We start from the raw sequence: 12,011 nt of genomic DNA on the forward strand, positions 1-12,011 counted from the left end.
TGATCTACTCCAACAACTTCGCTGTCGTCATTAGCAACTTTCTCCCTCTCCATTCATTGGTGTATCCTCTGTCACCCCGCTATAATCTCTACTTGAACATGTTGCTCTATGCTATATATTATTATCCAATGATGTGTTACACCTCCATTATGTTTGAGTGGTTTTTTTTGTCCCGCGGGCTAATTGTGGCATGATATGGTTGATATGAGCTGTATATTATTATGGTGCTGTCCTATGGTGCCCGCCATGTCGTGCAAGCATACGCGGTACCCGTTGTAGGGTGTCGCAATATGTTAATGATTTGCTTATAGTGGGTTGCGGGAATGACTAGAAGCCTAAACCCGAGTTCTCGAGTTGTTGTATATGGTATCAAAGGGGACTTTTAACTTACTGATACGTCTCAGTCGTATCTACTTTCCAAACACGTTTGCCCTTGTTTTGGACTCTAACTTGCATGATTTGAATAGAACTAAACCGAACTGACGTTGTTTTCAGCAGAATTGCCATGGTGTTATTTTTGTGCAGAAATAAAAGTTCTCGGAATGACCTGAAAATCAACGGAGATTGTTTTTGGAATATATAAAAAATACTAGCGAAAGAATCAACGTCAGGGGCCCACACCCTGTCCATGAGGGTGGGGGCGCGCGCCCCTGCCTCATGGGCCCCCTGATGCTCCACCGACGTCCATCCTGACTCCATATATTCATGTTCGGGGAGAAAAAAATCAGAGAGAAGGATTCATTGCATTTTACGATACGGAGCCGCCTCCAAGCCCTAATATCTCTCGGGAGGGCTGATCTGGAGTCTGTTCGGGGCTCCGGAGAGGGGAATCCGTCGCCATCATCATCATCAACCTTCCTCCATCACCAATTCCATGATGCTCACCGCCGTGCATGAGTAATTCCATCGTAGGCTTGCTGGACGGTGATGGGTTGGATGAGATTTATCATGTAATCGAGTTAGTTTTGTTAGGGTTTGATCCCTAGCATCCACTATGTTTTGAGATTGATGTTGCTATGACTTTGCTATGCTTAATGCTTGTCACTAGGGCCCGAGTGCCATGATTTCAGATCTGAACCTATTATGTTTTCATCAATATATGAGAGTTCTTGATCTTATCTTGCAAGTCTATAGTCACCTATTACATGTTATGATCCGTTAACCCCGAAGTGACAATAATCGGGATACTTACCGGTGATAACCGTAGTTTGAGGAATTCATGTATTCACTATGTGTTAATGCTTTGTTCCGGTTCTCTATTAAAAGGAGCCCTTAATATCCCTAGTTTCCAATAGGACCCCACTGCCACGGGAGGGTAGGACAAAAGATGTCATGCAAGTTCTTTTCCATAAGCACGTATGACTATATTCGGAATACATGCCTACATTACATTGATGAACTGGAGCTAGTTCTGTGTCACCCTATGTTATAACTGTTGCATGATTGATCGCATCCGGCATAATTATCCATCACTGATCCATTGCCTACGAGCTTTTCATATAATGTTCTTTGCTTATTTACTTTTCCGTTACTATTGTTACAATCACTATAAAACCAAAACTGCTACCGTTACTTTTACCACTGTTACCACTACTATCATACTACTTTGCTACTAAACACTTTGCTGCAGATATTAAGTTTCCAGGTGTGGTTGAATTGATAACTCAGCTGCTAATACTTGAGAATATTCTTTGGCTCCCCTTATGTCGAATCAATAAATTTGTGTTGAATACTCCACCCTCGAAAACTGTTGTGATCCCCTATACTTGTGGGTTATCACTTACTGCTACGGTTGGGTTTTACCTTAATGAATCTTTAGTAATTGCGGATGCTTGCTAGAGTTTCAATCATAAGAACATGTGATCCAAGTACGAAAAGTATGTTAGCTTAAGCCTCTCCCTCATAAGTGTGATGAGTATCACTATCGTGTCATATTCAATTGCCTAGGGACAAAACTTTTCTCATTGATCTTCAAAAACCTTCACTTTATTGTTCTTTTATTAAAATTTGAAACAACAACTAACTCTTTATTATCTTGCAAAGCTATCTTTCTATTCTCGCAAACTACTTATTTCTTGTTCTAGGTAAAGCGGACGTTAGTGTGCGTAGAGTTGTATCGGTGGTCGATAGAACTTGAGAGAATATTAATTCTACATTTAGCTCCTTATTGGGTTCGACACTCTTATTTATTGTAAATTCTACAACTAATCCCATATACTTGTGGGTTATTAGCGCAACTCTCAGATATGATCTCAGGGCTCTTTAATGAAGCAGAGTATGAGCAGTGCTTCCCAATGACCGCACTCATACCTATGACCAGATCTTCCAGTGGGCGAGAAGGCAGACAAGCCTAGCTCCACATCCAACTACAAGGTGGCATTGGACCAATTTCCTTTACCTCTGACGATGTTTGTATGAATCTTCTATTCAACCGTCTCTGAATTCAGTTACCTCTGATGTTAGTCAATTATCTGTGATGTACCATAATATGTGATGTATCACACTTTGCTCACGAGTCTGAATTTGTTTGTCAATTATCTTTAATGTATCACGCATGATGAATGTGTTGGTGTTTTGGCAAACCAATTAGATCATTGTATTGGTAAATTATGGCCTAACAACACAATCCAATCTTCTATTTGTTTGAATTTGTGCATCTTCTGGTGTAACAGACATCAAACATCTTGTAGTCTAATGTCATTATTCTAAAGCAAATGGCTAGACCCAAATCATAACAACATGATCACAACATTCTCAGTTCAAACATCTAAGAACAAATACCAGAATCACCACAACACGACCACCCGCATTATCAATAACTAGCAACTTGCAGCTCACAGTTTCAGCAACAATAGTAAACAACATGCCCATAAGCCTTGTTGGATGATACACCCTTTCCTTGCCCATAAGTCTCAATTTTATGATAACAAAAAGGTCTTCTCATGATTTTCTTCTCATCCTCTCTCTTATATCTCCATTAAGTGAAGTTCCTCGATTGGTAGAAATCAGCAAAACATAAATGCAAGCAAATCCGCATGTATAACTAAAACATACTAATTTATGAACTAAAACAATGCACTGCATCCACTCCCAAATCTATATTTCAGACTAGTATGGGGGCTGTCAATTGTCTCGTTTAGACTAAAATATGTCTGGACTAGTTCTTTCTAAAATATGAACTAATACAGTCCACAACACCCACTCCCAAATATACAACTTAGACTAATTGTTCAATGATTCATTGAATCAACACACACTGATCGCTCTCAATGCACCCAATCGACACTTCCCTAACCCTAAGTTCCAAACTGACCACAAACCCTAATTCCCACACAAACACAAACCATAATACCCAAATCCTAGGTCTAAACCTAATTTCTAAATAGAATGAGAGATAAGTGAAACAACTCCTCCTACTGGTGAGTGCCACCGCAGCCGTGCTTCAGCAGTGGTGACAAGGAATGGAAGATGTTGTTACCACAACAATTGCCCTTGTTGCCGTCGTGGTGTGCCGTGCCCCCCCCCATCGCCATCGGCATGGTGGGCTGTTATGCCCCCTCTACCGCTGACAAGGGGAGGAGAATGACGGGGGAGAGAGTGAGCCAACCCCGCGCCTCAGACCGAGAGTGCCGCCCTGACCGATCCGTTAATGATCATTAATGCTTGCCGTCACACCCGTCGCCAAGCTTTGCCACGTCAAAACTCACTCAAAAGTTTCGTCGGTGTTTTTACCACTATCAAAGATAATGTGTTTTGTCAGGTTTTGAATTCCGACATTTTTTCTAATTAGGATATGAATTTGGTGGTTTTATGCATTTCATTCTTCTGGAGACGATGGGTCGAAGAAAGCTCTTCTGCATGATGACCGCTATGTATTGATGTATTGAGATATTCATGTTGTAGCTTGTGGCGAGTGTAAGCCAACTATATCTTATATTCTCTTCTATTCAGTTGACGGTACTTTTTAATGATGTCCACCTTGCTATGTGTCGCGATATTCGTTTCTACCCCCATCGAGATTTTCAAGTCTGGATCGGGCTAGAGCCGCATGTTAGGCGTTACAGGGCGGGGTTTGTACCCCCAAGACAACAAACCAAGTCACATGATCTTATATATCCGATGCCATCTCGCATGCATACCCTTCTCGGTCGCCATGACCACCCTTTACAACCGCAAGAATAATCCGTCGGAGAAAGGGGCGTGCAATACAACACAACCACCTCGCTAACCATCCGAGTAGCCATGTCACAAACTCACCTCTATTTCATACTCCCCAATAAAACCCTCTCCCGTGAACCAATCCACGGCTGGATGGTAATGAGGACAGCGGTAACCCCAGCCCACGAGGGTTCAAATCCCGGTGCTTGCATTGTTCCCGTCGAGTACGAGACGCCTGTGATGACTTTGTCAACCTCAACATGGCATGCCTCTGCATCTGCACCGCATTCTAAAAATAAATAAAAACAAAACCCTCTCCCAATAAATCAGTTTTAGACTTTGTGTCACATCCCATAATCCCAGCAATAATGATAAGCCAGACCCAGCACAGCCTGACACAACATCACATAATTAAAACCATAAACAAGCTCCACGATACATCAAATCAAATCAACACGCGTTACGGTGGATGGAACAACGAGAAGAAGCACCTCGAAGGAGGCCGTGGTGGTGGTGGTGGTGGTGGACGCACCGCCAAACAAACAAGCAAACCAAATGCCTCCCCAACAGCTCCCGGTTTGGATTAAAGCCTAAACCCGCCCCCGAACGCCCCCCACCCCACCCCACCTCACCCAATTATCCATCCCGTCACGTCCCATCCGCCGCTAACAGCAGCAGCAATAAAGAACGCCGATAAAGAAAAAGAGGGAAATTTTCCGGCCGGAGCCCTCCTCCGCATTATCATATGCTGGTATAACAGTCGTTAGTGGTTGGTGCCCGCTTTGTTTACCCATTTGTTTTTTGGGCCCGAGAAGAAGCAGCAGCGGAAGGTTGAAGAAGCAGCAGCAGCGGCCAAGATTATTGTAATCCCGGGTGGGAGGGATCTGATTTTGTCCCCGTGCCGGAGGAGAGAGAGAGAGAGAGGGAGGAGCAAAGATTCACCGATTTTCTTTCTCCTCTCCGCCGCTGTCTCTCTCCCCTCCCGCTATCCCCAGCCAAGATCGGCTTGCGGGGCTCGTGACAGCAATCCCTCTGCCGGCCGCTGCCTGCCCCCCGCCCTCAGGTCACCCTCCCTTTCCCCAATATTCTATCCCCCTCTCCGCATCATTGCCCCCCCCCTCCGCTGGCCGCGGCGGCGGCGGCGGCGGCAGGGGCGGAAATTCCTTGCGCATGTTCGCGTGATTTTGCTGCTCTGGTTCTTGCTGCTGCTTCTTCGCTTCGGGGAATTGGGGTGTCTGATCTGAGTGGGTGCAACTGCAACTGCAACCGATCCTTTTTGTTTATCTTTTTTCTTTCCGTGTGGTGCTGCTGTTATCGGCTCCAATGATTGGTTGGTGAGCTTTTCTTGGCTTTTGAGTGCGGCGATAGGTATGTGGCTAGCTAGCCTCTCTGAACTGCGAGGCCTCTTCTTGGTGTTTCTGCCTGGGTTCTTCAGTTCAGGAGCTGGGAGAGATTAGGAGCCTTGGCTGTGGATTTTAGTGCAGCCTAGAGTTGGGATTCTTGAGGAACTGAAGGTATTGGGGGTTTTGGCCTCAAGTTCTTGGTTCCCCTGTTTTTGATGCCTCAAGAAATTACCCCCTCTTCACCTCTTTGGTATGGAATTCTTGGGTATCCTCTTAGAATTCTGTGTTTCATATGCGGTCTTGGTACCTCAATCTGAGTTTCTAGTTGCTTCCCCTCCCCCAGCTACCAGTAGAGCTGGCTTTTGGGCTTGGTTACAGTGGGAACCCTTCCATCTTTGCTTGCTGATCCTTGAATCTTTGTTTCATTGGATGCCCTGATGAAACCCATGCTCTTATTTTTCGTCTCTTGTTTTGCTGTATCTTGTAGTGCAGCATTTATCTGTGCAAGGGAACTCTTAGCTCTTGTCATCAGAATTTTAAGTTATTATATTCATCTTTTGCGTGTGACAACTGACAACAAGGCTGTGCCTTGGACATTGCTCCTGGCTCACCACTCCCACCTCTGTCGTATCATTGAAAATTACTTAAAATCCGAGCTGCAAACAAGTAGTATGAAAGTAGTTTCTATCTAGCTAGCCATCTGATGCCATTTCATTCATCTCTTCTTCCAGAATCATCCTGAATCATCGGTGCACGCCCGTATCTTCGGTGGTTGCCGCTGAGCTGGTGAAGGAGTCCTGCGCACGCCTCGGCCATCAATGATTGATCAGACAAGGTATTGCCGGCCAGCACATAATCGTATTTCATTCAAGAACAGGCAAAATAACAATATTTTCTTCAGAAACACAAAATAATCCGTGCTTTTGCAGTTTTGTGTTTGTATGTGTGGTATAGAGGCCGGCCGTGTTATCTGGTTTGGTGGTTCCTTCGGGTGGCTTTGGCCCCTTTGGATGCTTGTGTTATTCTGGTGAAACATAAGGAATTTCCCACCACATTCTCACCGTCTTGGTGAGGAAGGTGCAAACGGCCAAGAACCTAGCTGAGCTGAGCTCATAGATGGCGGACCACCTGTACCTTTAGCCTGCAAACAAGCATCTTGCACTGTCACCTTGCATTGTCTTGTTTCCTGAGCATTGGTGTCTGTTTCTTCCATGGTACAAATGTGAAAAACAAAAATGGAACACAACGGTGGTAACTGCTGTCAAAGAGTACAAATGTGAGGCTCTGGGCTTAAATCACTCGTGATGGCTACTGTGTGTGTGTGTGTGTGTGTGTGTGTGTGTATCTTGTGCCCTTGCAGAAGAGACAGGGCCTGAGTTTTTTTTTCTGGAAAGAAAGAGATAAGGAATTACTATTGGTTGCATCCTCTCTTACTGTTTGAGGATAGAAGCACTTCCTTTTTGAGTTGGTTATTCTTCTTCAGTGTTATGCTCAACCCTTCCTTTTTTTCCCATTTGCAGGCAGGTCAATTAGAATCTTGATTGGGTTGACTTCACAAGTGGCATGCAGTTGCTTCATAAGTGAGCAGTCAAAGTTGTGGCATGTCTAATTATTACTCAAGCCCGGGTGACGAAAGGGACCCGCAAACCATGTACTCACCAGACACGGGAAATGCGTCGTATCCCGTGCCGTCAGCCCTGGGGAACTTGCTCTATTCAAACAATGCATCTTCTGGACCATATACGGAATTCAGTGGCATTATCCAGCCTCAGCAAAATTTCATGGAGCTGCATGGCCATCCTTCAGAACATTCATCATCAAGGGAACCTCCTAACATGGTCACCTCGCTCACAGAGCAAAGCTCCTTCGCTCCTGTCAAAGATATGAGGAATGAGATGTTAATGCATTTCATGGATGGTGCACAGAGTGGTGGTGGTGGTGGTGATCTCATCCACAATGATGCCCATAGCAGTGCACAGCTTGATTTCGGCTTGTTGAACAACCCCAGTTCGGCGAGTGTTCCATCAGCACCAGGCCAAGGATTGTCTCTGAGCCTCAACACACATATCCTGGCACCTTCATACCCATACTGGTCCCCAAAGCCAGACTTGCTGACAACCCAATCTTACCAGGGTGATGAAAATGGAATGAAGAATATGCAGTCGGAGGCCTCACGGGCAATCAGGAATTCAAAGTATCTAAAGGCAGCACAAGAATTGCTTGATGAGATCGTCAGTGTTTGGAAGAGTATAAAGCAGAACGCGCAGAAAGAGAAGGCTGAAGCAGGAAAAATGGATGGCAAAGACGCCGATGAGGTGTTGAAAAGTGAGGGGGTATCTTCCAACCCACAGGAGTCTACTGCCAATGCGGAAGCTGAGATTTCTGCGGCTGAGAAACAAGAGCTCCAGAATAAGATGGCGAAACTATTGGCCATGCTGGATGAGGTTTGTTAGTCACCACCACCATATTTACTATCGAAATCAAACTGAAATGCCACGAAGATTTACCTTTGCTTGACTAATCACTGTAGCTGTAATTCTCATGAAGATCCACAGACTCATTTGTGAACGATTAAGTTCAAATATACCATATGAACAAACTTAATTTTTGTACTCCAGTCTAAAGTTCCATAGAAAAAAAAATCTTTATTTGGTGATGGTTGCAGTTCAGAGTTTCTTTCTTTTTCTCAAGAAAACGGAGCTCAGAGTTTCTCATATCTCAGAAGTCAACTGCATTGTCCTATCTTTGTTCTTAGAAAAGGTAGTCGTTGGGATTGGAATCCCAGCCAATTAAGGGGCATGGACTTAATATTGACTGGAGTAACATAAATGGGTCATGATCCAAAGTTCATTCAGAATGGTTGGTTTCTAACTAGAAATTCATACATGGGCTCCTTGAAGAAGTCAGGAGAGATGGTTCAACGGTTTCTAGGCGGGTCGAGGCTTCTTAAGAAAGCTTAGCTGCCTATATACCAACATATAACAAGGCTTAAGCTTGTGCATGCAAGTTTTTAGCTAAAGAACCTCCAAGGAAGCACTAAGCATAGTTGGAGTAGGAACTGCGACATATATCTAATTACTATGTGCTGATTAATTAGATCACCACAAAGTTCAGAAGAAAGTCATGTTAACAATCCTATTAAAATGTCAAGTGGGCGGGAACGTAAAAGGTACATCTCTCAGGAGCTGTCAGGAAGAATGGTATTTGTTGGTAAAGTTTTGGTATCTAAATCCGATTTAAACTAAATACAGAAACTTTGCTGAGAAATAATACTCTTTCAAAAAGGCACTCAGCAAGACAGATTTGTCCTTAACACGGGCTAAACAGGGATAATGGCTTAACTGGCAACCTGAATGCGGTTTTCTTATTTTTCAGTTAGTAGTTAGTACTACACATCACATCCTAAATGAACTATTCTGAACACCAAGCTATTTTTTTTTTCAGGTTGACCGAAAGTACAAGCATTATTTCCATCAAATGCAAATTGTAGTGTCGTCTTTCGATATGATTGCTGGGTCTGGAGCTGCCAAACCTTATACTGCAGTTGCCCTTCAGACAATATCGCGGCACTTCCGATGTCTGAAGGATGCTATCAACGACCAGGTTAATGTTATCCGAAAGAAACTGGGAGAGGAGGATAGTTCATCGGGCAGAGAGGGCAAGTTAACTCGCCTCCGTTACATCGATCAGCAGTTAAGGCAACAACGAGCTTTCCAACAGTATGGTATGTTACAGCAAAATGCCTGGAGGCCACAGAGGGGACTGCCTGAAAACTCAGTTTCAATTCTTCGTGCTTGGCTGTTTGAACACTTCCTTCACCCGTAAGTTGCTTATTTCTCATATAATTATCACCACTTGCCCCTTTTCGCTTTTGTTCTGATGACAGTTATTTTTTTTCCAGGTATCCAAAAGATTCAGAAAAGCTAATGCTAGCGAGGCAAACTGGTTTAACAAGAAGTCAGGTATTTATGATCTTACCAAGAATTACCACACTAAATTTGTTATCAATGATTGGTATGCCTTGTTAGTACTAAAATCAATGCGCACAAATAGGGGTACGTAACTCATCTTGGTAATATCCAAGTGGTGCAAATTCTGAATCATGCTGCAGGGTTACTACTCTACTAGCATGTATGTCGATAACCTGCAAATAGGAAAAATTATATTTGTTAAGTTCTCCATCAATAAACAACTTGTATTCTAGGAGAATTGGATATTTGGCTTCGAAAGTGTGCAAATGACTTCTGGAAGACTTTGCATTCTGTGAAATGAAATCGGTTTGCTGAACTTACTTTACATCCTTCATTGTCCTAGATTTCGAACTGGTTCATCAATGCCCGTGTTCGCCTGTGGAAACCGATGATCGAAGACATGTATAAAGAAGAGACCGGGGAGGCAGAGCTCGACTCAAACTCCTCCTCGGACAACTTACCAAGAAGCAAGGACAAAATGGCGTCTTGTGAAGACAAGGAAGATCTGAAATGCTCCATGAGCCAGGGCCAGGCTTACCAAACCAGCGAATTCAAAGCCAACATGGAGATGGCGGGTCTCACCGGAGCGCCGTCCAGCTTCCACAACGAGGCAAACTCCGACGACGGCTTCATGAACCTGCTGTTGAAGGACCAAAGACCGGGCGAGGCTGACGGCAGTCTCCTCCACGGCGACGAGAGCGCGCGCTTCATGGCCTACCATTTGGCAGAGCTCGGGGGATATCAGAACAGCAATGTGTCGTTGACGCTAGGATTGCAGCACACCGAGAACAGCCTCTCAGCTCCGAACGCTCACCGGCCAGGATTCACCGCCGCCGGGGAAGAGGACATCTACAACACCACCGCGGCTCATCCCGGCGGTGGCGCTGCCATGGCCTCTTCGGACTACGAGTCGACGAACCAGCTAGATCAACGGCAGCAGTTTGAGCCGTCGCCCCTGCTGCATGATTTCGTGGCCTGAATGAACTGAAACGCTCGTCGGTGAACATTGGATGGAGATGGATTATTTTGTAATTTGTAGGGCCATGATAATAACGTGCCTGGAAAAGCATGGAAATTGTAGCTGTAGTTGCATTTGGTATAGAAGAGAGGGGGTATAGCATGAAATGTATTATAAATTTGTGGGGGTGGGGGTGGGGTAAATAATTTTTGTAAAGATGAATGGAATGGGTTATACGTGTAAAAGGTTATGACTGGAGACGAACCATCCTGTAAAAATGTTACGGTAACGGATACTTCTGGTCAGTTATCTGTTGTGCAGCAGGTGGTTGAACCAAAAAACAGAAGGAAAAACCTGTAAAAATGCACTGGAGGGAACGCTTCAGATTGTGTCTCTGTCTCAGAGCATTTCCAACCGGAGCAGCCCCGTACAGGCCGGCATATGCCAGTTTGGAAACAGTTTGGAAAAATGGTAATATCATCTGTGGTGCTTGAACTTTGACACGGATGTTCACTTTAGTATCTAAACTTGAAAAATACGTCAAACTTTTGGTGTCCGAACTTAAAAAATATGTCAAACTGGTTCTAAAACTTGACATGAACACGGTGTTAATCCCATTTGAAAACATAAATTACGCTGATATGGCACCGTATTTGGCTGATGTGGCATGGGTCGACTTCTAGCAACGAATCAGGATTTTAGTTAAGTACTACTAGTGGGTCCTGCCTGTCAGTAGAGAAGGAAAGTTGAAATGAAAAATGGTACGTACCTGAAGTGTGTGAGAGACTTGTGCTAGCCACTCTAACACAGAGCTTTATGAGATAACAAAGGCCCCTTAGTCTAGTGCGAAATACAAAGCTTGTGCTACTTAAATGGGTTGCACTCAGTACGGCCCATTTAGTGTATGCTAATTTAAAAAGTAAACTGTAAAAAGTCTATAACTCATACTCACAGTAATACAAATAAAGTTCAACTATTCATGCGGTATTAATAATTATAAATGTTATACATTAAACTAAAATAACTAACTTTTAAAAAGTGTTCATGTAATTAATAATATTCATGTATTATTTTAGAAACATTCATATAATTGAAATAATATATATTAATTATAAAGATGTTGGTATAATATTAAATATTGCAAATATTTTTAACGTTACAGTTCATAAATATAATTTTAGTTATACAAACAATTTAAGATTTTTGTACAGTATTAAATATTGCAAATGTTTTTAACATTATAGTTCATAAATATAGTTTTAGTTATACAAACATTTGCATAATCATGCACACATTTTTAATAAGTATGTTGTTTACTAATTCACCCGCATTATATAAAAATTATGAATATAATCCATGAGTGAAATTATACACCAATGAACATGCATAGATATTTAGTAAAAAAATTTATCCATAAATTTCTATAAATTAAGTATAACCATGCATGTATAAAAATGTTTATATTCGCTATATATTTATAAAAATTAATATTTTTTAAATGTAATACATGACTATGTATTTGAAACGTTTGTAGTTAGTAAACATTTCGAAACACTCATGGATTTTACTGAAGTAGTATTT

At 42.9% G+C, this 12,011-nt stretch overlaps 1 protein-coding gene across 4 annotated transcripts; it reads left to right on the forward strand.

The window, feature by feature from the left end:
* Nucleotides 1–4,772: 4,772 nt before the first annotated feature.
* Nucleotides 4,773–10,719, forward strand: LOC119287074 (BEL1-like homeodomain protein 7). Of its 4 annotated transcripts, none has more exons than XM_037566573.1 (6): nt 4,773–5,221; nt 6,233–6,336; nt 7,022–7,945; nt 8,946–9,322; nt 9,403–9,463; nt 9,816–10,719. In XM_037566573.1, the coding sequence occupies exons 3-6, from the start codon at nt 7,103–7,105 to the stop codon at nt 10,449–10,451; spliced, it is 1,917 nt and encodes a 638-aa protein (XP_037422470.1). In that variant the 5' UTR covers nt 4,773–5,221; nt 6,233–6,336; nt 7,022–7,102; the 3' UTR covers nt 10,452–10,719. The 4 variants fall into 4 exon arrangements, with proteins under 4 accessions (XP_037422470.1, XP_037422473.1, XP_037422471.1 ...); XM_037566576.1 differs by having other exon boundaries at nt 4,777–4,909; XM_037566574.1 differs by lacking the exon at nt 4,773–5,221 and adding an exon at nt 5,245–5,402.
* Nucleotides 10,720–12,011: the final 1,292 nt, after the last annotated feature.

The sequence above is a fragment of the Triticum dicoccoides genome, chromosome 4A, assembly GCF_002162155.2.
Source record: "Triticum dicoccoides isolate Atlit2015 ecotype Zavitan chromosome 4A, WEW_v2.0, whole genome shotgun sequence".
In the NCBI taxonomy this organism is placed as follows: Eukaryota; Viridiplantae; Streptophyta; class Magnoliopsida; order Poales; family Poaceae; genus Triticum; species Triticum dicoccoides.